Here is a 26,692-nt window from a genome sequence, read left to right on the forward strand (position 1 = left end):
TGCTGCTTGTTAGTTACGCACCCACAGTAACGCTGCTTGTTAGTTACGCGCCCGCAGTATCGCTGCTTGTTAGTTACACGCCCGCAGTATCGCTTCTTGTTAGTTACACGCCCGCAGTAACGCTGCTTGTCAGTTACACACCCGCAGTAACGCTGCTTGTTAGTTACGCACCCGCAGTGTCGCTGCTTGTTAGTTACACACCCCCAGTGTCGCTGCTTGTAACTTACACGCCCGCAGTAACGCTGCTTGTTAGTTACCCACCCGCAGTGTCGCTGCTTGTTAGTTACACACCCGCAGTATCGCTGCTTGTTAGTTACACACCCGCAGTAACGCTGCTTGTTAGTTACGCACCCGCAGTAACGCTGCTTGTTAGTTACGCACCCGCAATAATGCTGCTTGTTAGTTACGCACCCACAGTAACGCTGCTTGTTAGTTACGCGCCCGCAGTATCGCTTCTTGTTAGTTACACGCCCGCAGTAACGCTGCTTGTCAGTTACACACCCGCAGTAACGCTGCTTGTTAGTTACACACCCGCAGTAACGCTGCTTGTTAGTTACGCACCCGCAGTGTCGCTGCTTATCAGTTACACACCCGCAGTATCGCTGCTTGTTAGTTACGCACCCGCAGTATCGCTGCTTGTTAGTTACACACCCGCAGTAACGCTGCTTGTCAGTTACGCACCCGCAGAAACGCTGCTTCTTAGTTACGCACCCGCAGTAACGCTGCTTGTTAGTTACACACCCGCAGTAACGCTGCTTGTTAGTTACACACCCGCAGTATCGCTGCTTGTTAGTTACACACCCGCAGTGTCGCTGCTTGTTAGTTACACACCCGCCGTATCGCTGCTTGTTAGTTACGCACCCGCAGTGTCGCTGCTTGTTAGTTACGCACCCGCAGTAACGCTGCTTGTTAGTTACGCACCCGCAGTATCGCTGCTTGTTAGTTACACACCCGCAGTATCGCTGCTTGTTAGTTACACACCCGCAGTATCGCTGCTTGTTAGTTACACACCCGCAGTGTCGCTGCTTGTTAGTTACACACCCGCAGTGTCGCTGCTTGTTAGTTACACACACGCAGTAACGCTGCTTGTTAGTTACACACCAGCAGTAACGCTGCTTGTTAGTTACACACCAGCAGTAACGCTGCTTGTTAGTTACACACCCGCAGTAACGCTGCTTGTTAGTTACGCACCCGCAGTTACGCACCCGCAGTGTCGCTGCTTGTCAGTTACACACCCGCAGTATCGCTGCTTGTCAGTTACACACCCGCAGTAACGCTGCTTGTTAGTCACACACCCGCAGTAACGCTGCTTGTTAGTTACTCACCCGCAGTAACGCTGCTTGTTAGTTACTCACCCGCAGTAACGCTGCTTGTTAGTCACTCACCCGCAGTAACGCTGCTTGTTAGTCACACACCCGCAGTAACGCTGCTTGTTAGTCACACACCCGCAGTAACGCTGCTTGTTAGTCACACACCCGCAGTAACGCTGCTTGTTAGTCACACACCCGCAGTAACGCTGCTTGTTAGTCACACACCCGCAGTAACGCTGCTTGTTAGTCACACACCCGCAGTAACGCTGCTTGTTAGTCACACACCCGCAGTAACGCTGCTTGTTAGTCACACACCCGCAGTAACGCTGCTTGTTAGTCACACACCCGCAGTAACGCTGCTTGTCAGTTACACACCCGCAGTATCGCTGCTTGTCAGTTACACACCCGCAGTAACGCTGCTTGTTAGTTACACGCCCGCAGTGTCGCAGCTTGTTAGTTACACACCGCAGTGTCGCAGCTTGTTAGTCACACACCCGCAGTAACGCTGCTTGTTAGTCACACACCCGCAGTAACGCTGCTTGTTAGTCACACACCCGCAGTAACGCTGCTTGTCAGTCACACACCCGCAGTAACGCTGCTTGTCAGTCACACACCCGCAGTATCGCTGCTTGTCAGTTACACACCCGCAGTAACGCTGCTTGTCAGTTACACACCCGCAGTAACGCTGCTTGTCAGTTACACACCCGCAGTAACGCTGCTTGTTAGTTACACACCCGCAGTAACGCTGCTTGTTAGTTACACACCCGCAGTAACACTGCTTGTTAGTTACGCACCCGCAGTGTCGCTGCTTGTTAGTTACACACCCGCAGTATCGCTGCTTGTTAGTTACGCACCCGCAGTAACGCTGCTTGTTAGTTACACACCCGCAGTATCGCTGCTTGTTAGTTACACACCCGCAGTATCGCTGCTTGTTAGTTACACACCCGCAGTATCGCTGCTTGTTAGTTACACGCCCGCAGTGTCGCTGCTTGTTAGTTACGCGCCCGCAGTGTCGCTGCTTGTTAGTTACACGCCCGCAGTGTCGCAGCTTGTTAGTTACACACCCGCAGTGTCGCTGCTTGTTAGTTACACACCCGCAGTGTCGCAGCTTGTTAGTTACACAAAAACAAACAAAAATGGGGGAGCACAGGTTGAGGAACTAAACAAATATATCGATACTAAAGTGGTTAATAACTGTGATGTGAAATACAGTGTAAAAATAACATAAACACTTACACGGCCTTGTGTAAATGCTTTCACATCAAGGTATCTTTACTTTTGCTGTTGTATCTTCTGTGTTTCTTCCGCTTGTACTTTACTTCTCCGCTGGTCTGAAGTGGAACTTTTCTGGTCTTCTCTGTAGGGATAGCTTGTAATGTCGTCCTCGGAGTGAAATGAGATAAAAACAAACACGTCAGGGATAAAGCAGAATATACTTATGAAGTAGACGGTTGTATTTAAATCAAAAAGTGCAGAGATATACTGCGTGCACTCACACGGGCAAGCGTGAGTGGTCTCTGGGGGGGAGGTATCTTTGATTACACCCGCAGTAACGCTGCTTGTTAGTTACACACCCGCAGTAACGCTGCTTGTTAGTTACACACCAGCAGTAACGCTGCTTGTTAGTTACACACCCGCAGTAACGCTGCTTGTTAGTTACGCACCCGCAGTATCGCTGCTTGTTAGTTACACACCCGCAGTGTCGCTGCTTGTTAGTTACACACACGCAGTAACGCTGCTTGTTGGTTACACACCCGCAGTAACGCTGCTTGTTAGTTACGCACCCGCAGTAACGCTGCTTGTTAGTCACTCACCCGCAGTAACGCTGCTTGTTAGTTACACACCCGCAGTAACGCTGCTTGTTAGTCACACACCCGCAGTAACGCTGCTTGTTAGTCACACACCCGCAGTAACGCTGCTTGTCAGTTACACACCCGCAGTATCGCTGCTTGTCAGTTACACACCCGCAGGAACGCTGCTTGTTAGTCACACACCCGCAGTGTCGCTGCTTGTTAGTCACACACCCGCAGTGTCGCTGCTTGTTAGTTACGCACCCGCAGTGTCGCTGCTTGTTAGTTACACACCCGCAGTAACGCTGCTTGTTAGTTACACACCCGCAGTAACGCTGCTTGTTAGTTACACACCCGCAGTAACGCTGCTTGTTAGTTACACACCCGCAGTATCGCTGGTTTTTAGTTACACACCCGCAGTATCGCTACTTGTTAGTTACGCACCCGCAGTGTCGCTGCTTGTTAGTTACACACCCGCAGTGTCGCTGCTTGTTAGTTACACACCCGCAGTATCGCTGCTTGTCAGTTACACACCCGCAGTGTCGCTGCTTGTCAGTTACACACCCGCAGTGTCGCTGCTTGTCAGTTACACACCCGCAGTGTCGCTGCTTGTCAGTTACACACCCGCAGTGTCGCTGCTTGTCAGTTACACACCCGCAGTGTCGCTGCTTGTTAGTTACGCACCCGCATTAACGCTGCTTGTTAGTTACGCACCCGCAGAAACGCTGCAACTTAGTTACGCACCCGCAGTGTCGCTGCTTGTTAATTACGCACCCGCAGTATCGCTGCTTGTTAGTTACACACCCGCAGTAACGCTGCTTGTTAGTTACACACCCGCAGTAACGCTGCTTGTTAGTTACACACCCGCAGTAACGCTGCTTGTTAGTTACACACCCGCAGTAACGCTGCTTGTTAGTTACACACCCGCAGTATCGCTGCTTGTTAGTTACAGACCCGCAGTCACGCTGCTTGTTAGTTACACACTCGCAGTATCGCTGCTTGTTAGTTACGCACCCGCAGAAACGCTGCTTGTTAGTTACACACCCGCATGATCGTTGCTTGTTAGTTACACGCCCGCAGTATCGCTGCTTGTTAGTTACACGCCCGCAGTGTCGCTGCTTGTTAGTTACACGCCCGCAGTGTCGCTGCTTGTTAGTTACACGCCCGCAGTGTCGCTGCTTGTTAGTTACACGCCCGCAGTGTCGCTGCTTGTTAGTTACACACCCGCAGTGTCGCTGCTTGTTAGTTACACACCCGCAGTAATGCTGCTTGTTAGTTACACACCCGCAGTATCGCTGCAGTATCGCTGCTTGTTAGTTACACACCCGCAGTATCGCCGCTTGTTAGTTACACACCCGCAGTATCGCTGCTTGTTAGTTACACACCCGCAGTATCGCTGCTTGTTCGTTACAAACCCGCAGTATCGCTGCTTGTTAGTTACGCACCCACAGTAACGCTGCTTGTTAGTTACGCGCCCGCAGTATCGCTGCTTGTTAGTTACACGCCCGCAGTATCGCTGCTTGTTAGTTACACACCCGCAGTAACGCTAATTGTTAGTTACACACCCCCAGTGTCGCTGCTTGTTAGTTACACACCCGCAGTGTCGCTGCTTGTTAGTTACACACCCGCAGTATCGCTGCTTGTTAGTTACACACCCGCAGTAACGCTGCTTGTTAGTTACACACCAGCAGTAACGCTGCTTGTTAGTTACACACCAGCAGTAACGCTGCTTGTTAGTTACACACCCCCAGTGTCGCTGCTTGTTAGTTACGCACCCGCAGTGTCGCTGCTTGTTAGTTACACACCCGCAGTGTCGCTGCTTGTTAGTTACACGCCCGCAGTGTCGCTGCTTGTTAGTTACACACCCGCAGTAACGCTGCTTGTTAGTTACGCACCCGCAGTGTCGCTGCTTGTTAGTTACGCACCCGCAGTGTCGCTGCTTGTTAGTTACGCACCCGCAGTGTCGCTGCTTGTTAGTTACGCACCCGCAGTTACGCACCCGCAGTGTCGCTGCTTGTTAGTTACACACCCGCAGTGTCGCTGCTTGTTAGTTACACGCCCGCAGTGTCGCAGCTTGTTAGTTACACACCCGCAGTGTCGCTGCTTGTTAGTTACACGCCCGCAGTGTCGCAGCTTGTTAGTTACACAAAAACAAACAAAAATGGGGGAGCACAGGTTGAGGAACTAAACAAATATATCGATACTAAAGTGGTTAATAACTGTGATGTGAAATACAGTGTAAAAATAACATAAACACTTACACGGCCTTGTGTAAATGCTTTCACATCAAGGTATCTTTACTTTTGCTGTTGTATCTTCTGTGTTTCTTCCGCTTGTACTTTACTTCTCCGCTGGTCTGAAGTGGAACTTTTCTGGTCTTCTCTGTAGGGATAGCTTGTAATGTCGTCCTCGGAGTGAAATGAGATAAAAACAAACACGTCAGGGATAAAGCAGAATATACTTATGAAGTAGACGGTTGTATAAAAATCAAAAAGTGCAGAGATATACTGCGTGCACTCACACGGGCAAGCGTGAGTGGTCTCTGGGGGGGAGGTATCTTTGATTACACCCGCAGTGTCGCTGCTTGTTAGTTACACACCCGCAGTGTCGCTGCTTGTTAGTTACACGCCCGCAGTGTCGCTGCTTGTTAGTTACACACCCGCAGTAACGCTGCTTGTTAGTTACGCACCCGCAGTGTCGCTGCTTGTTAGTTACGCACCCGCAGTGTCGCTGCTTGTTAGTTACGCACCCGCAGTGTCGCTGCTTGTTAGTTACACACCCCCAGTGTCGCTGCTTGTAACTTACACGCCCGCAGTAACGCTGCTTGTTAGTTACCCACCCGCAGTGTCGCTGCTTGTTAGTTACACACCCGCAGTATCGCTGCTTGTTAGTTACACACCCGCAGTAACGCTGCTTGTCAGTTACACACCCGCAGTAACGCTGCTTGTTAGTTACGCACCCGCAGTGTCGCTGCTTGTCAGTTACACACCCGCAGTATTGCTGCTTGTCAGTTACGCACCCGCAGAAACGCTGCTTCTTAGTTACGCACCCGCAGTATCGCTGCTTGTTAGTTACACACCCGCAGTATCGCTGCTTGTTAGTTACACACCCGCAGTATCGCTGCTTGTTAGTTACACACCCGCAGTGTCGCTGCTTGTTAGTTACACACCCGCAGTATCGCTGCTTGTTAGTTACACACCCGCAGTGTCGCTGCTTTTTAGTTACACACCCGCAGTATCGCTGCTTGTTAGTTACGCACCCGCACTAACGCTGCTTGTTAGTTACGCACCCGCACTAACGCTGCTTGTTAGTTACGCACCCGCACTAACGCTGCTTGTTAGTTACGCACCCGCAGTGTCCCTGCTTGTTAGTTACGCACCCGCAGTGTCCCTGCTTGTTAGTTACGCACCCGCAGTATCGATGCTTGTTAGTTACGCACCCGCAGTATCGCTGCTTGTTAGTTACACACCCGCAGTGTCGCTGCTTGTTAGTTACACACCCGCCGTATCGCTGCTTGTTAGTTACGCACCCGCAGTGTCGCTGCTTGTTAGTTACGCACCCGCAGTATCGCTGCTTGTTAGTTACACACCCGCAGTAACGCTGCTTGTTAGTTACACACACGCAGTAACGCTGCTTGTTAGTTACACACCAGCAGTAACGCTGCTTGTTAGTTACACACCCGCAGTGTCGCTGCTTGTTAGTTACGCACCCGCAGTGTCGCTGCTTGTTAGTTACACACCCGCAGTATCGCTGCTTGTTAGTTACACACCCGCAGTAACGCTGCTTGTTAGTTACACACACGCAGTGTCGCTGCTTGTTAGTTACGCACCCGCAGTTACGCACCCGCAGTGTCGCTGCTTGTTAGTTACACACCCGCAGTGTCGCTGCTTGTTAGTTACACGCCCGCAGTGTCGCAGCTTGTTAGTTACACACCGCAGTGTTGCTGCTTGTTAGTTACACGCCCGCAGTGTCGCAGCCTGTTAGTTACACAAAAACAAACAAAAATGGGGGAGCACAGGTTGAGGAACTAAACAAATATATCGATACTAAAGTGGTTAATAACTGTGATGTGAAATACAGTGTAAAAATAACATAAACACTTACACGGCCTTGTGTAAATGCTTTCACATCAAGGTATCTTTACTTTTGCTGTTGTATCTTCTGTGTTTCTTCCGCTTGTACTTTACTTCTCCGCTGGTCTGAAGTGGAACTTTTCTGGTCTTCTCTGTAGGGATAGCTTGTAATGTCGTCCTCGGAGTGAAATGAGATAAAAATAAACACGTCAGGGATAAAGCAGAATATACTTATGAAGTACACGGTTGTATATAAATCAAAAAGTGCAGAGATATACTGCGTGCACTCACACGGGCAAGCGTGAGTGGTCTCTGGGGGGGAGGTATCTTTGATTACACCCGCAGTAACGCTGCTTGTTAGTTACACACCCGCAGTGTCGCTGCTTGTTAGTTACACGCCCGCAGTGTCGCTGCTTGTTAGTTACACACCCGCAGTAACGCTGCTTGTTAGTTACACACCCGCAGTAACGCTGCTTGTTAGTTACGCACCCGCAGTAACGCTGCTTGTCAGTTACACACCCGCAGTAACGCTGCTTGTCAGTTACACACCCGCAGTAACGCTGCTTGTCAGTTACACACCCGCAGTATCGCTGCTTGTCAGTTACACACCCGCAGTATCGCTGCTTGTTAGTTACGCACCCGCAGAATCGCTGCTTGTTAGTTACGCACCCGCAGTAACGCTGCTTGTTAGTCACACACCCGCAGTAACGCTGCTTGTTAGTTACACACCCGCAGTATCGCTGCTTGTTAGTTACACACCCGCAGTGTCGCTGCTTTTTAGTTACACACCCGCAGTATCGCTGCTTGTTAGTTACACACCCGCAGTGTCGCTGATTGTTAGTTACACACCCGCCGTATCGCTGCTTGTTAGTTACGCACCCGCAGTGTCGCTGCTTGTTAGTTACGCACCCGCAGTAACGCTGCTTGTTAGTTACGCACCCGCAGTATCGCTGCTTGTTAGTTACACACCCGCAGTAACGCTGCTTGTTAGTTACACACACGCAGTAACGCTGCTTGTTAGTTACACACCAGCAGTAACGCTGCTTGTTAGTTACACACCCGCAGTGTCGCTGCTTGTTAGTTACGCACCCGCAGTGTCGCTGCTTGTTAGTTACACACCCGCAGTATCGCTGCTTGTTAGTTACACACCCGCAGTAACGCTGCTTGTTAGTTACACACACGCAGTGTCGCTGCTTGTTAGTTACGCACCCGCAGTTACGCACCCGCAGTGTCGCTGCTTGTTAGTTACGCGCCCGCAGTGTCGCTGCTTGTTAGTTACACGCCCGCAGTGTCGCAGCTTGTTAGTTACACACCCGCAGTGTCGCTGCTTGTTAGTTACACACCCGCAGTGTCGCTGCTTGTTAGTTACACACCCGCAGTATCGCAGCTTGTTAGTTACACAAAAACAAACAAAAATGGGGGAGCACAGGTTGAGGAACTAAACAAATATATCGATACTAAAGTGGTTAATAACTGTGATGTGAAATACAGTGTAAAAATAACATAAACACTTACACGGCCTTGTGTAAATGCTTTCACATCAAGGTATCTTTACTTTTGCTGTTGTATCTTCTGTGTTTCTTCCGCTTGTACTTTACTTCTCCGCTGGTCTGAAGTGGAACTTTTCTGGTCTTCTCTGTAGGGATAGCTTGTAATGTCGTCCTCGGAGTGAAATGAGATAAAAACAAACACGTCAGGGATAAAGCAGAATATACTTATGAAGTAGACGGTTGTATTTAAATCAAAAAGTGCAGAGATATACTGCGTGCACTCACACGGGCAAGCGTGAGTGGTCTCTGGGGGGGAGGTATCTTTGATTACACCCGCAGTGTCGCTGCTTGTTAGTTACACACCCGCAGTAACGCTGCTTGTTAGTTACGCACCCGCAGTAACGCTGCTTGTTAGTTACACGCCCGCAGTGTCGCTGCTTGTTGGTTACACACGCGCAGTATCGCTGCTTGTTAGTTACACACCCGCAGTGTCGCTGCTTGTTAGTTACGCACCCGCAGTAACGCTACTTGTTAGTTACGCACCCGCAGAACGCTGCTTGTTAGTTACGCACCCGCAATAACGCTACTTGTTAGTTACGCACCCGCAGTATCGCTGCTTGTTAGTTACGCACCCGCAATAACGCTGCTTGTTAGTTACGCGCCCACAGTAACGCTGCTTGTTAGTTACGCGCCCGCAGTATCGCTGCTTGTTAGTTACACACCCGCAGTGTCGCTGCTTGTCAGTTACACACCCGCAGTATCGCTGCTTGTCAGTTACACACCCGCAGTATCGCTGCTTGTCAGTTACACACCCGCAGTAACGCTGCTTGTCAGTTACACACCCGCAGGAACGCTGCTTGTCAGTTACACACCCGCAGTATCGCTGCTTGTCAGTTACACACCCGCAGGAACGCTGCTTGTCAGTTACACACCCGCAGGAACGCTGCTTGTCAGTTACACACCCGCAGTATCGCTGCTTGTCAGTTACACACCCGCAGTATCGCTGCTTGTCAGTTACACACCCGCAGTAACGCTGCTTGTCAGTTACACACCCGCAGTATCGCTGCTTGTTAGTTACACACCCGCAGTATCGCTGCTTGTTAATTACACACCCGCAGTATCACTGCTTGTTAGTTACACACCCGCAGTATCGCTGCTTGTTAGTTACGCACCCGCAGTAACGCTGCTTATTAGTCACGCACCCGCAGTAACGCTGCTTGTTAGTTACTCACCCGCAGTAACGCTGCTTGTTAGTTACTCACCCGCAGTAACGCTGCTTGTTAGTCACTCACCCGCAGTAACGCTGCTTGTTAGTCACACACCCGCAGTAACGCTGCTTGTTAGTCACACACCCGCAGTAACGCTGCTTGTTAGTCACACACCCGCAGTAACGCTGCTTGTTAGTCACACACCCGCAGTAACGCTGCTTGTTAGTCACACACCCGCAGTAACGCTGCTTGTTAGTCACACACCCGCAGTAACGCTGCTTGTTAGTCACACACCCGCAGTAACGCTGCTTGTTAGTCACACACCCGCAGTAACGCTGCTTGTCAGTTACACACCCGCAGTATCGCTGCTTGTCAGTTACACACCCGCAGGAACGCTGCTTGTTAGTCACACACCCGCAGTGTCGCTGCTTGTTAGTCACACACCCGCAGTGTCGCTGCTTGTTAGTTACGCACCCGCAGTGTCGCTGCTTGTTAGTTACACACCCGCAGTAACGCTGCTTGTTAGTTACACACCCGCAGTAACGCTGCTTGTTAGTTACACACCCGCAGTAACGCTGCTTGTTAGTTACACACCCGCAGTAACGCTGCTTGTTAGTTACACACCCGCAGTATCGCTGGTTTTTAGTTACACACCCGCAGTATCGCTACTTGTTAGTTACGCACCCGCAGTGTCGCTGCTTGTTAGTTACACACCCGCAGTGTCGCTGCTTGTTAGTTACACACCCGCAGTATCGCTGCTTGTCAGTTACACACCCGCAGTGTCGCTGCTTGTCAGTTACACACCCGCAGTGTCGCTGCTTGTCAGTTACACACCCGCAGTGTCGCTGCTTGTTAGTTACGCACCCGCAGTAACGCTGCTTGTTAGTTACGCACCCGCAGAAACGCTGCATCTTAGTTACGCACCCGCAGTGTCGCTGCTTGTTAATTACGCACCCGCAGTATCGCTGCTTGTTAGTTACACACCCGCAGTAACGCTGCTTGTTAGTTACACACCCGCAGTAACGCTGCTTGTTAGTTACACACCCGCAGTAACGCTGCTTGTTAGTTACACACCCGCAGTAACGCTGCTTGTTAGTTACACACCCGCAGTATCGCTGCTTGTTAGTTACAGACCCGCAGTAACGCTGCTTGTTAGTTACACACTCGCAGTATCGCTGCTTGTTAGTTACGCACCCGCAGAAACGCTGCTTGTTAGTTACACACCCGCACGATCGTTGCTTGTTAGTTACACGCCCGCAGTATCGCTGCTTGTTAGTTACACGCCCGCAGTGTCGCTGCTTGTTAGTTACACGCCCGCAGTGTCGCTGCTTGTTAGTTACATGCCCGCAGTGTCGCTGCTTGTTAGTTACACGCCCGCAGTGTCGCTGCTTGTTAGTTACACACCCGCAGTGTCGCTGCTTGTTAGTTACACACCCGCAGTATCGCTGCAGTATCGCTGCTTGTTAGTTACACACCCGCAGTATCGCCGCTTGTTAGTTACACACCCGCAGTATCGCTGCTTGTTAGTTACACACCCGCAGTATCGCCGCTTGTTAGTTACACACCCGCAGTATCGCTGCTTGTTAGTTACACACCCGCAGTATCGCTGCTTGTTAGTTACACACCCGCAGTGTCGCTGCTTGTTAGTTACACACCCGCAGTATCGCTGCAGTATCGCTGCTTGTTAGTTACACACCCGCAGTATCGCCGCTTGTTAGTTACACACCCGCAGTATCGCTGCTTGTTAGTTACACACCCGCAGTATCGCTGCTTGTTAGTTACACACCCGCAGTATCGCTGCTTGTTAGTTACACACCCGCAGTATCGCTGCTTGTTAGTTACAAACCCGCAGTATCGCTGCTTGTTAGTTACGCACCCACAGTAACGCTGCTTGTTAGTTACGCGCCCGCAGTATCGCTGCTTGTTAGTTACACGCCCGCAGTATCGCTGCTTGTTAGTTACACACCCGCAGTAACGCTAATTGTTAGTTACACACCCCCAGTGTCGCTGCTTGTTAGTTACACACCCGCAGTGTCGCTGCTTGTTAGTTACACACCCGCAGTATCGCTGCTTGTTAGTTACACACCCGCAGTAACGCTGCTTGTTAGTTACACACCAGCAGTAACGCTGCTTGTTAGTTACACACCAGCAGTAACGCTGCTTGTTAGTTACACACCCGCAGTAACGCTGCTGGTTAGTTACGCACCCGCAGTGTCGCTGCTTGTTAGTTACGCACCCGCAGTTACGCACCCGCAGTGTCGCTGCTTGTTAGTTACACACCCGCAGTGTCGCTGCTTGTTAGTTACACGCCCGCAGTGTCGCAGCTTGTTAGTTACACACCCGCAGTGTCGCTGCTTGTTAGTTACACGCCCGCAGTGTCGCAGCTTGTTAGTTACACAAAAACAAACAAAAATGGGGGAGCACAGGTTGAGGAACTAAACAAATATATCGATACTAAAGTGGTTAATAACTGTGATGTGAAATACAGTGTAAAAATAACATAAACACTTACACGGCCTTGTGTAAATGCTTTCACATCAAGGTATCTTTACTTTTGCTGTTGTATCTTCTGTGTTTCTTCCGCTTGTACTTTACTTCTCCGCTGGTCTGAAGTGGAACTTTTCTGGTCTTCTCTGTAGGGATAGCTTGTAATGTCGTCCTCGGAGTGAAATGAGATAAAAACAAACACGTCAGGGATAAAGCAGAATATACTTATGAAGTAGACGGTTGTATAAAAATCAAAAAGTGCAGAGATATACTGCGTGCACTCACACGGGCAAGCGTGAGTGGTCTCTGGGGGGGAGGTATCTTTGATTACACCCGCAGTGTCGCTGCTTGTTAGTTACGCACCCGCAGTGTCGCTGCTTGTTAGTTACACACCCCCAGTGTCGCTGCTTGTAACTTACACGCCCGCAGTAACGCTGCTTGTTAGTTACCCACCCGCAGTGTCGCTGCTTGTTAGTTACACACCCGCAGTATCGCTGCTTCTTAGTTACGCACCCGCAGTAACGCTGCTTGTTAGTTACACACCCGCAGTATCGCTGCTTGTTAGTTACACACCCGCAGTATCGCTGCTTGTTAGTTACACACCCGCAGTGTCGCTGCTTGTTAGTTACACACCCGCCGTATCGCTGCTTGTTAGTTACGCACCCGCAGTGTCGCTGCTTGTTAGTTACGCACCCGCAGTAACGCTGCTTGTTAGTTACGCACCCGCAGTATCGCTGCTTGTTAGTTACACACCCGCAGTATCGCTGCTTGTTAGTTACACACCCGCAGTGTCGCTGCTTGTTAGTTACACACCCGCAGTGTCGCTGCTTGTTAGTTACACACACGCAGTAACGCTGCTTGTTAGTTACACACCAGCAGTAACGCTGCTTGTTAGTTACACACCAGCAGTAACGCTGCTTGTTAGTTACACACCCGCAGTAACGCTGCTTGTTAGTTACGCACCCGCAGTTACGCACCCGCAGTGTCGCTGCTTGTCAGTTACACACCCGCAGTATCGCTGCTTGTCAGTTACACACCCGCAGTAACGCTGCTTGTTAGTCACACACCCGCAGTAACGCTGCTTGTTAGTTACTCACCCGCAGTAACGCTGCTTGTTAGTCACTCACCCGCAGTAACGCTGCTTGTTAGTCACACACCCGCAGTAACGCTGCTTGTTAGTCACACACCCGCAGTAACGCTGCTTGTTAGTCACACACCCGCAGTAACGCTGCTTGTTAGTCACACACCCGCAGTAACGCTGCTTGTTAGTCACACACCCGCAGTAACGCTGCTTGTTAGTCACACACCCGCAGTAACGCTGCTTGTTAGTCACACACCCGCAGTAACGCTGCTTGTTAGTCACACACCCGCAGTAACGCTGCTTGTTAGTCACACACCCGCAGTAACGCTGCTTGTCAGTTACACACCCGCAGTATCGCTGCTTGTCAGTTACACACCCGCAGTAACGCTGCTTGTTAGTTACACGCCCGCAGTGTCGCAGCTTGTTAGTTACACACCGCAGTGTCGCAGCTTGTTAGTCACACACCCGCAGTAACGCTGCTTGTTAGTCACACACCCGCAGTAACGCTGCTTGTTAGTCACACACCCGCAGTAACGCTGCTTGTTAGTCACACACCCGCAGTAACGCTGCTTGTCAGTCACACACCCGCAGTATCGCTGCTTGTCAGTTACACACCCGCAGTAACGCTGCTTGTCAGTTACACACCCGCAGTAACGCTGCTTGTCAGTTACACACCCGCAGTAACGCTGCTTGTTAGTTACACACCCGCAGTAACGCTGCTTGTTAGTTACACACCCGCAGTAACACTGCTTGTTAGTTACGCACCCGCAGTGTCGCTGCTTGTTAGTTACACACCCGCAGTATCGCTGCTTGTTAGTTACGCACCCGCAGTAACGCTGCTTGTTAGTTACACACCCGCAGTATCGCTGCTTGTTAGTTACACACCCGCAGTATCGCTGCTTGTTAGTTACACACCCGCAGTATCGCTGCTTGTTAGTTACACGCCCGCAGTGTCGCTGCTTGTTAGTTACGCGCCCGCAGTGTCGCTGCTTGTTAGTTACACGCCCGCAGTGTCGCAGCTTGTTAGTTACACACCCGCAGTAACGCTGCTTGTTAGTTACACACCAGCAGTAACGCTGCTTGTTAGTTACACACCAGCAGTAACGCTGCTTGTTAGTTACACACCCGCAGTGTCGCTGCTTGTTAGTTACGCACCCGCAGTGTCGCTGCTTGTTAGTTACACACCCGCAGTGTCGCTGCTTGTTAGTTACACGCCCGCAGTGTCGCTGCTTGTTAGTTACACACCCGCAGTAACGCTGCTTGTTAGTTACGCACCCGCAGTGTCGCTGCTTGTTAGTTACGCACCCGCAGTGTCGCTGCTTGTTAGTTACGCACCCGCAGTGTCGCTGCTTGTTAGTTACGCACCCGCAGTTACGCACCCGCAGTGTCGCTGCTTGTTAGTTACACACCCGCAGTGTCGCTGCTTGTTAGTTACACGCCCGCAGTGTCGCAGCTTGTTAGTTACACACCCGCAGTGTCGCTGCTTGTTAGTTACACGCCCGCAGTGTCGCAGCTTGTTAGTTACACAAAAACAAACAAAAATGGGGGAGCACAGGTTGAGGAACTAAACAAATATATCGATACTAAAGTGGTTAATAACTGTGATGTGAAATACAGTGTAAAAATAACATAAACACTTACACGGCCTTGTGTAAATGCTTTCACATCAAGGTATCTTTACTTTTGCTGTTGTATCTTCTGTGTTTCTTCCGCTTGTACTTTACTTCTCCGCTGGTCTGAAGTGGAACTTTTCTGGTCTTCTCTGTAGGGATAGCTTGTAATGTCGTCCTCGGAGTGAAATGAGATAAAAACAAACACGTCAGGGATAAAGCAGAATATACTTATGAAGTAGACGGTTGTATAAAAATCAAAAAGTGCAGAGATATACTGCGTGCACTCACACGGGCAAGCGTGAGTGGTCTCTGGGGGGGAGGTATCTTTGATTACACCCGCAGTGTCGCTGCTTGTTAGTTACACACCCGCAGTGTCGCTGCTTGTTAGTTACACGCCCGCAGTGTCGCTGCTTGTTAGTTACACACCCGCAGTAACGCTGCTTGTTAGTTACGCACCCGCAGTGTCGCTGCTTGTTAGTTACGCACCCGCAGTGTCGCTGCTTGTTAGTTACGCACCCGCAGTGTCGCTGCTTGTTAGTTACACACCCCCAGTGTCGCTGCTTGTAACTTACACGCCCGCAGTAACGCTGCTTGTTAGTTACCCACCCGCAGTGTCGCTGCTTGTTATTTACACACCCGCAGTATCGCTGCTTGTTAGTTACACACCCGCAGTAACGCTGCTTGTTAGTTACGCACCCGCAGTAACGCTGCTTGTTAGTTACGCACCCGCAATAATGCTGCTTGTTAGTTACGCACCCACAGTAACGCTGCTTGTTAGTTACGCGCCCGCAGTATCGCTGCTTGTTAGTTACACGCCCGCAGTATCGCTTCTTGTTAGTTACACGCCCGCAGTAACGCTGCTTGTCAGTTACACACCCGCAGTAACGCTGCTTGTCAGTTACGCACCCGCAGTAATGCTGCTTGTTAGTTACGCACCCGCAGTGTCCCTGCTTGTTAGTTACGCACCCGCAGTGTCCCTGCTTGTTAGTTACGCACCCGCAGTAACGCTGCTTGTTAGTTACGCACCCGCAGTGTCGCTGCTTGTTAGTTACGCACCCGCAGTGTCGCTGCTTGTTAGTTACGCACCCGCAGTGTCGCTGCTTGTTAGTTACACACCCCCAGTGTCGCTGCTTGTAACTTACACGCCCGCAGTAACGCTGCTTGTTAGTTACCCACCCGCAGTGTCGCTGCTTGTTAGTTACACACCCGCAGTATCGCTGCTTGTTAGTTACACACCCGCAGTAACGCTGCTTGTTAGTTACGCACCCGCAGTAACGCTGCTTGTTAGTTACGCACCCGCAATAATGCTGCTTGTTAGTTACGCACCCACAGTAACGCTGCTTGTTAGTTACGCGCCCGCAGTATCGCTTCTTGTTAGTTACACGCCCGCAGTAACGCTGCTTGTCAGTTACGCACCCGCAGTAACGCTGCTTGTTAGTTACGCACCCGCAGTATCGCTGCTTGTTAGTTACACACCCGCAGTAACGCTGCTTGTTAGTTACGCACCCGCAGTGTCGCTGCTTGTCAGTTACACACCCGCAGTGTCGCTGCTTGTCAGTTACACACCCGCAGTGTCGCTGCTTGTCAGTTACACACCCGCAGTGTCGCTGCTTGTTAGTTACGCACCCGCAGTAACGCTGCTTGTTAGTTACGCACCCGCAGAAACGCTGCTTCTTAGTTACGCACCCGCAGTAACGCTGCTTGTTAGTTACACACCCGCAGTAACGCTGCTTGTTAGTTACACACCCGCAGTATCGCTGCTTGTTAGTTACACACCCGCAGTGTCGCTGCTTGTTAGTTACACACCCGCCGTATCGCTGCTTGTTAGTTACGCACCCGCAGTGTCGCTGCTTGTTAGTTACGCACCCGCAGTAACGCTGCTTGTTAGTTACGCACCCGCAGTATCGCTGCTTGTTAGTTACACACCCGCAGTATCGCTGCTTGTTAGTTACACACCCGCAGTATCGCTGCTTGTTAGTTACACACCCGCAGTGTCGCTGCTTGTTAGTTACACACCCGCAGTATCGCTGCTTGTTAGTTACACACACGCAGTAACGCTGCTTGTTAGTTACACACCAGCAGTAACGCTGCTTGTTAGTTACACACCCGCAGTAACGCTACTTGTTAGTTACGCACCCGCAGTGTCGCTGCTTGTCAGTTACACACCCGCAGTATCGCTGCTTGTCAGTTACACACCCGCAGTAACGCTGCTTGTTAGTCACACACCCGCAGTGTCGCTGCTTGTTAGTTACTCACCCGCAGTAACGCTGCTTGTTAGTCACTCACCCGCAGTAACGCTGCTTGTTAGTCACACACCCGCAGTAACGCTGCTTGTTAGTCACACACCCGCAGTAACGCTGCTTGTTAGTCACACACCCGCAGTAACGCTGCTTGTTAGTCACACACCCGCAGTAACGCTGCTTGTTAGTCACACACCCGCAGTAACGCTGCTTGTTAGTCACACACCCGCAGTAACGCTGCTTGTTAGTCACACACCCGCAGTAACGCTGCTTGTTAGTCACACACCCGCAGTAACGCTGCTTGTTAGTCACACACCCGCAGTAACGCTGCTTGTTAGTTACACACCCGCAGTAACGCTGCTTGTTAGTTAGGCACCCGCAGTGTCGCTGCTTGTTAGTTACACACCCGCAGTATCGATGCTTGTTAGTTACGCACCCGCAGTAACGCTGCTTGTTAGTTACACACCCGCAGTATCGCTGCTTGTTAGTTACACACCCGCAGTATCGCTGCTTGTTAGTTACACACCCGCAGTATCGCTGCTTGTTAGTTACACGCCCGCAGTGTCGCTGCTTGTTAGTTACGCGCCCGCAGTGTCGCTGCTTGTTAGTTACACGCCCGCAGTGTCGCAGCTTGTTAGTTACACACCCGCAGTGTCGCTGCTTGTTATTTACACACCCGCAGTATCGCAGCTTGTTAGTTACACAAAAACAAACAAAAATGGGGGAGCACAGGTTGAGGAACTAAACAAATATATCGATACTAAAGTGGTTAATAACTGTGATGTGAAATACAGTGTAAAAATAACATAAACACTTACACGGCCTTGTGTAAATGCTTTCACATCAAGGTATCTTTACTTTTGCTGTTGTATCTTCTGTGTTTCTTCCGCTTGTACTTTACTTCTCCGCTGGTCTGAAGTGGAACTTTTCTGGTCTTCTCTGTAGGGATAGCTTGTAATGTCGTCCTCGGAGTGAAATGAGATAAAAACAAACACGTCAGGGATAAAGCAGAATATACTTATGAAGTAGACGGTTGTATTTAAATCAAAAAGTGCAGAGATATACTGCGTGCACTCACACGGGCAAGCGTGAGTGGTCTCTGGGGGGGAGGTATCTTTGATTACACCCGCAGTATCGCTACTTGTTAGTTACACACCCGCAGTAACGCTGCTTGTTGGTTACACACCCGCAGTAACGCTGCTTGTTAGTTACGCACCCGCAGTAACGCTGCTTGTTAGTTACGCACCCGCAGTAACGCTGCTTGTTAGTTACGCACCCGCAGAACGCTGCTTGTTAGTTACGCACCCGCAATAACGCTGCTTGTTAGTTACGCACCTGCAATAACGCTGCTTGTTAGTTACACGCCCGCAGTGTCGCAGCTTGTTAGTTACACACCCGCAGTGTCGCTGCTTGTTAGTTACGCACCCGCAGTGTCGCTGCTTGTTAGTTACGCACCCGCAGTAACGCTGCTTGTTAGTTACGCACCCGCAGTATCGCTGCTTGTTAGTTACACACCCGCAATATCGCTGCATGTTAGTTACGCACCCGCAATATCGCTGCTTGTTAGTTACGCACCCGCAGTATCGCTGCTTGTTAGTTACACACCCGCAGTATCGCTGCTTGTTAGTTACACACCCGCAGTATCGCTGCTTGTTAGTTACACACCCGCAGTGTCGCTGCTTGTTAGTTACACACCCGCAGGAACGCTGCTTGTTAGTTACACACCCGCAGTGTCGCTGCTTTTTAGTTACACACCCGCAGTATCGCTGCTTGTTAGTTACGCACCCGCACTAACGCTGCTTGTTAGTTACGCACCCGCACTAACGCTGCTTGTTAGTTACACACCCGCACTAACGCTGCTTGTTAGTTACGCACCCGCAGGAACGCTGCTTGTTAGTTACACACCCGCAGGAACGCTGCTTGTTAGTTACACACCCGCAGTGTCGCTGCTTGTTAGTTACACACCCGCCGTATCGCTGCTTGTTAGTTACGCACCCGCAGTGTCGCTGCTTGTTAGTTACGCACCCGCAGTAACGCTGCTTGTTAGTTACGCACCCGCAGTGTCGCTGCTTGTTAGTCACACGCCCGCAGTAACGCTGCTTGTTAGTTACACACACGCAGTAACGCTGCTTGTTAGTTACACACCAGCAGTAACGCTGCTTGTTAGTTACACACCCGCAGTGTCGCTGCTTGTTAGTTACGCACCCGCAGTGTCGCTGCTTGTTAGTTACGCACCCGCAGTAACGCTGCTTGTTAGTTACACACACGCAGTGTCGCTGCTTGTTAGTTACGCACCCGCAGTTACGCACCCGCAGTGTCGCTGCTTGTTAGTTACACACCCGCAGTGTCGCTGCTTGTTAGTTACACGCCCGCAGTGTCGCAGCTTGTCAGTTACACACCCGCAGTATCGCTGCTTGTTAGTTACACACCCGCAGAATCGCTGCTTGTTAGTTACGCACCCGCAGTAACGCTGCTTGTTAGTCACACACCCGCAGTAACGCTGCTTGTTAGTTACTCACCCGCAGTAACGCTGCTTGTTAGTCACTCACCCGCAGTAACGCTGCTTGTTAGTCACACACCCGCAGTAACACTGCTTGTTAGTTACGCACCCGCAGTGTCGCTGCTTGTTAGTTACACACCCGCAGTATCGATGCTTGTTAGTTACGCACCCGCAGTAACGCTGCTTGTTAGTTACACACCCGCAGTATCGCTGCTTGTTAGTTACACACCCGCAGTATCGCTGCTTGTTAGTTACACACCCGCAGTATCGCTGCTTGTTAGTTACACGCCCGCAGTGTCGCTGCTTGTTAGTTACGCGCCCGCAGTGTCGCTGCTTGTTAGTTACACACCCGCAGTGTCGCAGCTTGTTAGTTACACACCCGCAGTGTCGCTGCTTGTTAGTTACACACCCGCAGTGTCGCTGCTTGTTAGTTACACACCCGCAGTATCGCAGCTTGTTAGTTACACAAAAACAAACAAAAATGGGGGAGCACAGGTTGAGGAACTAAACAAATATATCGATACTAAAGTGGTTAATAACTGTGATGTGAAATACAGTGTAAAAATAACATAAACACTTACACGGCCTTGTGTAAATGCTTTCACATCAAGGTATCTTTACTTTTGCTGTTGTATCTTCTGTGTTTCTTCCGCTTGTACTTTACTTCTCCGCTGGTCTGAAGTGGAACTTTTCTGGTCTTCTCTGTAGGGATAGCTTGTAATGTCGTCCTCGGAGTGAAATGAGATAAAAATAAACACGTCAGGGATAAAGCAGAATATACTTATGAAGTACACGGTTGTATATAAATCAAAAAGTGCAGAGATATACTGCGTGCACTCACACGGGCAAGCGTGAGTGGTCTCTGGGGGGGAGGTATCTTTGATTACACCCGCAGTAACGCTGCTTGTTAGTTACACACCCGCAGTGTCGCTGCTTGTTAGTTACACGCCCGCAGTGTCGCTGCTTGTTAGTTACACACCCGCAGTAACGCTGCTTGTTAGTTACGCACCCGCAGTAACGCTGCTTGTTAGTCACTCACCCGCAGTAACGCTGCTTGTTAGTCACACACCCGCAGTAACGCTGCTTGTTAGTCACACACCCGCAGTAACGCTGCTTGTTAGTCACACACCCGCAGTAACGCTGCTTGTTAGTCACACACCCGCAGTAACGCTGCTTGTCAGTTACACACCCGCAGTATCGCTGCTTGTCAGTTACACACCCGCAGTAACGCTGCTTGTCAGTTACACACCCGCAGTAACGCTGCTTGTCAGTTACACACCCGCAGTAACGCTGCTTGTCAGTTACACACCCGCAGTATCGCTGCTTGTCAGTTACACACCCGCAGTATCGCTGCTTGTTAGTTACACACCCGCAGAATCGCTGCTTGTTAGTTACGCACCCGCAGTAACGCTGCTTGTTAGTCACACACCCGCAGTAACGCTGCTTGTTAGTTACTCACCCGCAGTAACGCTGCTTGTTAGTCACTCACCCGCAGTAACGCTGCTTGTTAGTCACACACCCGCAGTAACACTGCTTGTTAGTTACGCACCCGCAGTGTCGCTGCTTGTTAGTTACGCACCCGCAGTATCGATGCTTGTTAGTTACGCACCCGCAGTAACGCTGCTTGTTAGTTACACACCCGCAGTATCGCTGCTTGTTAGTTACACACCCGCAGTATCGCTGCTTGTTAGTTACACACCCGCAGTATCGCTGCTTGTTAGTTACACGCCCGCAGTGTCGCTGCTTGTTAGTTACGCGCCCGCAGTGTCGCTGCTTGTTAGTTACACACCCGCAGTGTCGCAGCTTGTTAGTTACACACCCGCAGTGTCGCTGCTTGTTAGTTACACACCCGCAGTGTCGCTGCTTGTTAGTTACACACCCGCAGTATCGCAGCTTGTTAGTTACACAAAAACAAACAAAAATGGGGGAGCACAGGTTGAGGAACTAAACAAATATATCGATACTAAAGTGGTTAATAACTGTGATGTGAAATACAGTGTAAAAATAACATAAACACTTACACGGCCTTGTGTAAATGCTTTCACATCAAGGTATCTTTACTTTTGCTGTTGTATCTTCTGTGTTTCTTCCGCTTGTACTTTACTTCTCCGCTGGTCTGAAGTGGAACTTTTCTGGTCTTCTCTGTAGGGATAGCTTGTAATGTCGTCCTCGGAGTGAAATGAGATAAAAACAAACACGTCAGGGATAAAGCAGAATATACTTATGAAGTAGACGGTTGTATTTAAATCAAAAAGTGCAGAGATATACTGCGTGCACTCACACGGGCAAGCGTGAGTGGTCTCTGGGGGGGAGGTATCTTTGATTACACCCGCAGTAACGCTGCTTGTTAGTTACGCACTCGCAGTAACGCTGCTTGTTGGTTACACACCCGCAGTAACGCTGCTTGTTAGTTACGCACCCGCAGTAACGCTGCTTGTTAGTTACGCACCCGCAGTAACGCTGCTTGTTAGTTACGCACCCGCAGAACGCTGCTTGTTAGTTACGCACCCGCAATAACGCTGCTTGTTAGTTACGCACCCGCAATAACGCTGCTTGTTAGTTACGCGCCCGCAGTAACGCTGCTTGTTAGTTACGCGCCCGCAGTATCGCTGCTTGTTAGTTACACACCCGCAGTGTCGCTGCTTGTCAGTTACACACCCGCAGTATCGCTGCTTGTCAGTTACACACCCGCAGTATCGCTGCTTGTCAGTTACACACCCGCAATATCGCTGCTTGTCAGTTACACACCCGCAGTAACGCTGCTTGTCAGTTACACACCCGCAGTATCGCTGCTTGTCAGTTACACACCCGCAGTATCGCTGCTTGTCAGTTACACACCCGCAGTAACGCTGCTTGTCAGTTACACACCCGCAGTAACGCTGCTTGTCAGTTACACACCCGCAGTATCGCTGCTTGTCAGTTACACACCCGCAGTGTCGCTGCTTGTCAGTTACACACCCGCAGTGTCGCTGCTTGTCAGTTACGCACCCGCAGTGTCGCTGCTTGTTAGTTACGCACCCGCAGTATCGCTGCTTGTTAGTTACACACCCGCAGTGTCGCTGCTTGTCAGTTACACACCCGCAGGAACGCTGCTTGTCAGTTACACACCCGCAGTATCGCTGCTTGTCAGTTACACACCCGCAGTATCGCTGCTTGTCAGTTACACACCCGCAGTAACGCTGCTTGTCAGTTACACACCCGCAGTATCGCTGCTTGTTAGTTACACACCCGCAGTGTCGCTGCTTGTTAGTTACACACCCGCAGTATCGCTGCTTGTTAATTACACACCCGCAGTATCACTGCTTGTTAGTTACACACCCGCAGTATCGCTGCTTGTTAGTTACGCACCCGCAGTAACGCTGCTTATTAGTCACGCACCCGCAGTAACGCTGCTTGTTAGTCACTCACCCGCAGTAACGCTGCTTGTTAGTTACTCACCCGCAGTAACGCTGCTTGTTAGTCACTCACCCGCAGTAACGCTGCTTGTTAGTCACACACCCGCAGTAACGCTGCTTGTTAGTCACACACCCGCAGTAACGCTGCTTGTTAGTCACACACCCGCAGTAACGCTGCTTGTTAGTCACACACCCGCAGTAACGCTGCTTGTTAGTTACACACCGCAGTGTCGCTGCTTGTCAGTTACACACCCGCAGTAACGCTGCTTGTTAGTTACACGCCCGCAGTGTCGCAGCTTGTTAGTTACACACCGCAGTGTCGCTGCTTGTTAGTCACACATCCGCAGTAACGCTGCTTGTTAGTCACACACCCGCAGTAACGCTGCTTGTTAGTCACACACCCGCAGTAACGCTGCTTGTTAGTCACACACCCGCAGTAACGCTGCTTGTCAGTCACACACCCGCAGTAACGCTGCTTGTCAGTTACACACCCGCAGTGTCGCTGCTTGTCAGTTACACACCCGCAGGAACGCTGCTTGTCAGTTACACACCCGCAGTATCGCTGCTTGTCAGTTACACACCCGCAGTATCGCTGCTTGTCAGTTACACACCCGCAGTAACGCTGCTTGTCAGTTACACACCCGCAGTATCGCTGCTTGTCAGTTACACACCCGCAGTGTCGCTGCTTGTTAGTTACACACCCGCAGTATCGCTGCTTGTTAATTACACACCCGCAGTATCACTGCTTGTTAGTTACACACCCGCAGTATCGCTGCTTGTTAGTTACGCACCCGCAGTAACGCTGCTTATTAGTCACGCACCCGCAGTAACGCTGCTTGTTAGTTACTCACCCGCAGTAACGCTGCTTGTTAGTCACTCACCCGCAGTAACGCTGCTTGTTAGTCACACACCCGCAGTAACGCTGCTTGTTAGTCACACACCCGCAGTAACGCTGCTTGTTAGTCACACACCCGCAGTAACGCTGCTTGTTAGTCACACACCCGCAGTAACGCTGCTTGTTAGTCACACACCCGCAGTAACGCTGCTTGTTAGTCACACACCCGCAGTAACGCTGCTTGTCAGTCACACACCCGCAGTAACGCTGCTTGTTAGTTACACGCCCGCAGTGTCGCAGCTTGTTAGTTACACACCGCAGTGTCGCTGCTTGTTAGTTACACGCCCGCAGTGTCGCAGCTTGTTAGTTACACAAAAACAAACAAAAATGGGGGAGCACAGGTTGAGGAACTAAACAAATATATCGATACTAAAGTGGTTAATAACAGTGATGTGAAATACAGTGTAAAAATAACATACACACTTACACGGCCTTGTGTAAATGCTTTCACATCAAGGTATCTTTACTTTTGCTGTTGTATCTTCTGTGTTTCTTCCGCTTGTACTTTACTTCTCCGCTGGTCTGAAGTGGAACTTTTCTGGTCTTCTCTGTAGGGATAGCTTGTAATGTCGTCCTCGGAGTGAAATGAGATAAAAATAAACACGTCAGGGATAAAGCAGAATATACTTATGAAGTACACGGTTGTATATAAATCAAAAAGTGCAGAGATATACTGCGTGCACTCACACGGGCAAGCGTGAGTGGTCTCTGGGGGGGAGGTATCTTTGATTACACCCGCAGTAACGCTGCTTGTTAGTTACACACCCGCAGTAACGCTGCTTGTTAGTTACGCACCCGCAGTATCGCTGCTTGTTAGTTACGCACCCGCAGTAACGCTGCTTGTTAGTTACGCACCCGCAGTATCGCTGCTTGTTAGTTACACACCCGCAGTGTCGCTGAAGAGGCAGAGGCCCCAGCATGGGGTCGTAGGCTCCTTAAGGGCTGCGACGTCCTGATTGGCGAGAGCTGGTAGGGGGGGGGTGTCGGCTAACCCCCCTCCCCCTTCCCACACGGAGTGGGAAGGCTGCTTGTCCCCTCCCATGCAGGGGGAGGGGGGAGAGGGTATAAAGAGTGGGGCCCCAGGGGAGAGAGACAGAGCTAACGGAATTTTCTCCCTTACCTTGCAGGAACGCTGGCTGCTGCTGAGCTGCCATTTCAAGACCGCGAGGGAAGGCCGCAGTGACTACAGCAGCCCCCCGCTGTATGAAGACCCCGAGTCCTGCCAGCCTCACCCATGAGCCGGAGGAGCCTGCTGATGCTGCGGCACCGGAGGAGCCGGTAAGTGTCCCTGCCCCGCGCAGATCCCAGCGCTGAGGTGCAGGTAGGGATCCCCATTCCCCATCCCACAGCCCTCCCAGCTCCCCCGGCAAGTGCAGGCACACCACGCTCCCGCGCCCACCCTGGGGCCCCCTCCAGCCTTATGCCCCCCACCCCTCTGCTTTTTCCCCTGCAAGGTCCCTCCGCCTCACTACTGATTCCCCCGCCGGGCCACGGGGCCTCCCGGCCTCTATTCCCGCACCCCTCCTTCCCCTGCTCCCAGGCCCTGTCCCCCCTCCCGGTTCGCGCTTCGGCGAGGCCCCGCCACACGCGCCCTACTCCCTCTGCCCAAGCGCGGTCCCGGCGGGGAGGGGGCGGGGGTCGCTCCTGTGCTGCCGCCGCCAGCCCCAGCGCCGCCAGCCCGCTCACCACTCTGCAGGTGACGGCCGCGCGCCGAGCAGGGCGCCCGATGCCCAGGTCCCCCCCTACCATCTCTCCCGACCGCGGGGGCTATCGGGCACCGCGTGCGCCGGCCGGGGAGCGCAACTGTCGGCTCCCACTGCAACAGGCCGCTTACCCCTCTGCTGGGGGTGGCCACGCGCCGGCTCCCACCACACAGCCTCCTCACCCCTCCGACCTGCGTGCGGTGCTGCTGGCTCCTCGGCGCCATGGCTCGCCTCCCTCCGGTGTGCTGCAGCAGGGGAGGGAGGGGCGCTCTTCCCCCGCGCGGGCTCCCAGGCTCCCTCCCCATGTTTATTAAAGAGACAGGAGGTCACAGGCAGGTCTGCAGAGGCAGGCTGTTACCTTGGCCCTCCTCTGCAGCAGCGCCACCATGAGGCCCCTAGCGGTACTGCAGGGCGACCTCAAGTTCTCAAGTACAGGACAGACTGTGAGCGGGGTTACTCCCTTACCCCTCACAGGACAGACTGTGAGCGGGGTTACTCCCTTACCCCTCACAGTACAGGACAGACTGTGAGCGGGGTTACAGCCTTACCCCTCACAGTACAGGACAGACTGTGAGCGGGGTTACACTCTTACCCCTCGCACTACAGGACAGACCGTGAGCGGGGTTACACCCTTACCCCTCGCAGTACAGGACAGACTGTGAGCGGGGTTACACTCTTACCCCTCGCACTACAGGACAGACCGTGAGCGGGGTTACACCCTTACCCCTCGCAGTACAGGGCAGACTGTGAGCGGGGTTACACTCTTACCCCTCGCACTACAGGACAGACTGTGAGCGGGGTTACTCCCTTACCCCTCGCAGTACAGGACAGACTGTGAGCGGGGTTACTCCCTTACCCCTCGCAGTACAGGACAGACTGTGAGCGGGGTTACACCCTTACCCCTCGC

The 26,692-nt window shown here is 51.6% G+C and overlaps 1 protein-coding gene across 1 annotated transcript in view; it reads right to left on the reverse strand.

Moving 5' to 3' along the window:
* LOC142483909 (uncharacterized) overlaps nt 1-25,236 on the reverse strand; it is a 41,414-nt gene extending 16,178 nt beyond the window's left edge. Inside the window, exon 1 of the mRNA XM_075583830.1 lies at nt 25,203-25,236. Coding sequence (XP_075439945.1) covers nt 25,203-25,236 — 34 coding nt within the window. The remainder of the gene's footprint in view (nt 1-25,202) is intronic.
* Between the last annotated feature and the right edge of the window lie 1,456 nt (nt 25,237-26,692).

The sequence above is a fragment of the Ascaphus truei genome, unplaced genomic scaffold, assembly GCF_040206685.1.
Source record: "Ascaphus truei isolate aAscTru1 unplaced genomic scaffold, aAscTru1.hap1 HAP1_SCAFFOLD_391, whole genome shotgun sequence".
NCBI classification, from domain to species: domain Eukaryota; kingdom Metazoa; phylum Chordata; class Amphibia; order Anura; family Ascaphidae; genus Ascaphus; species Ascaphus truei.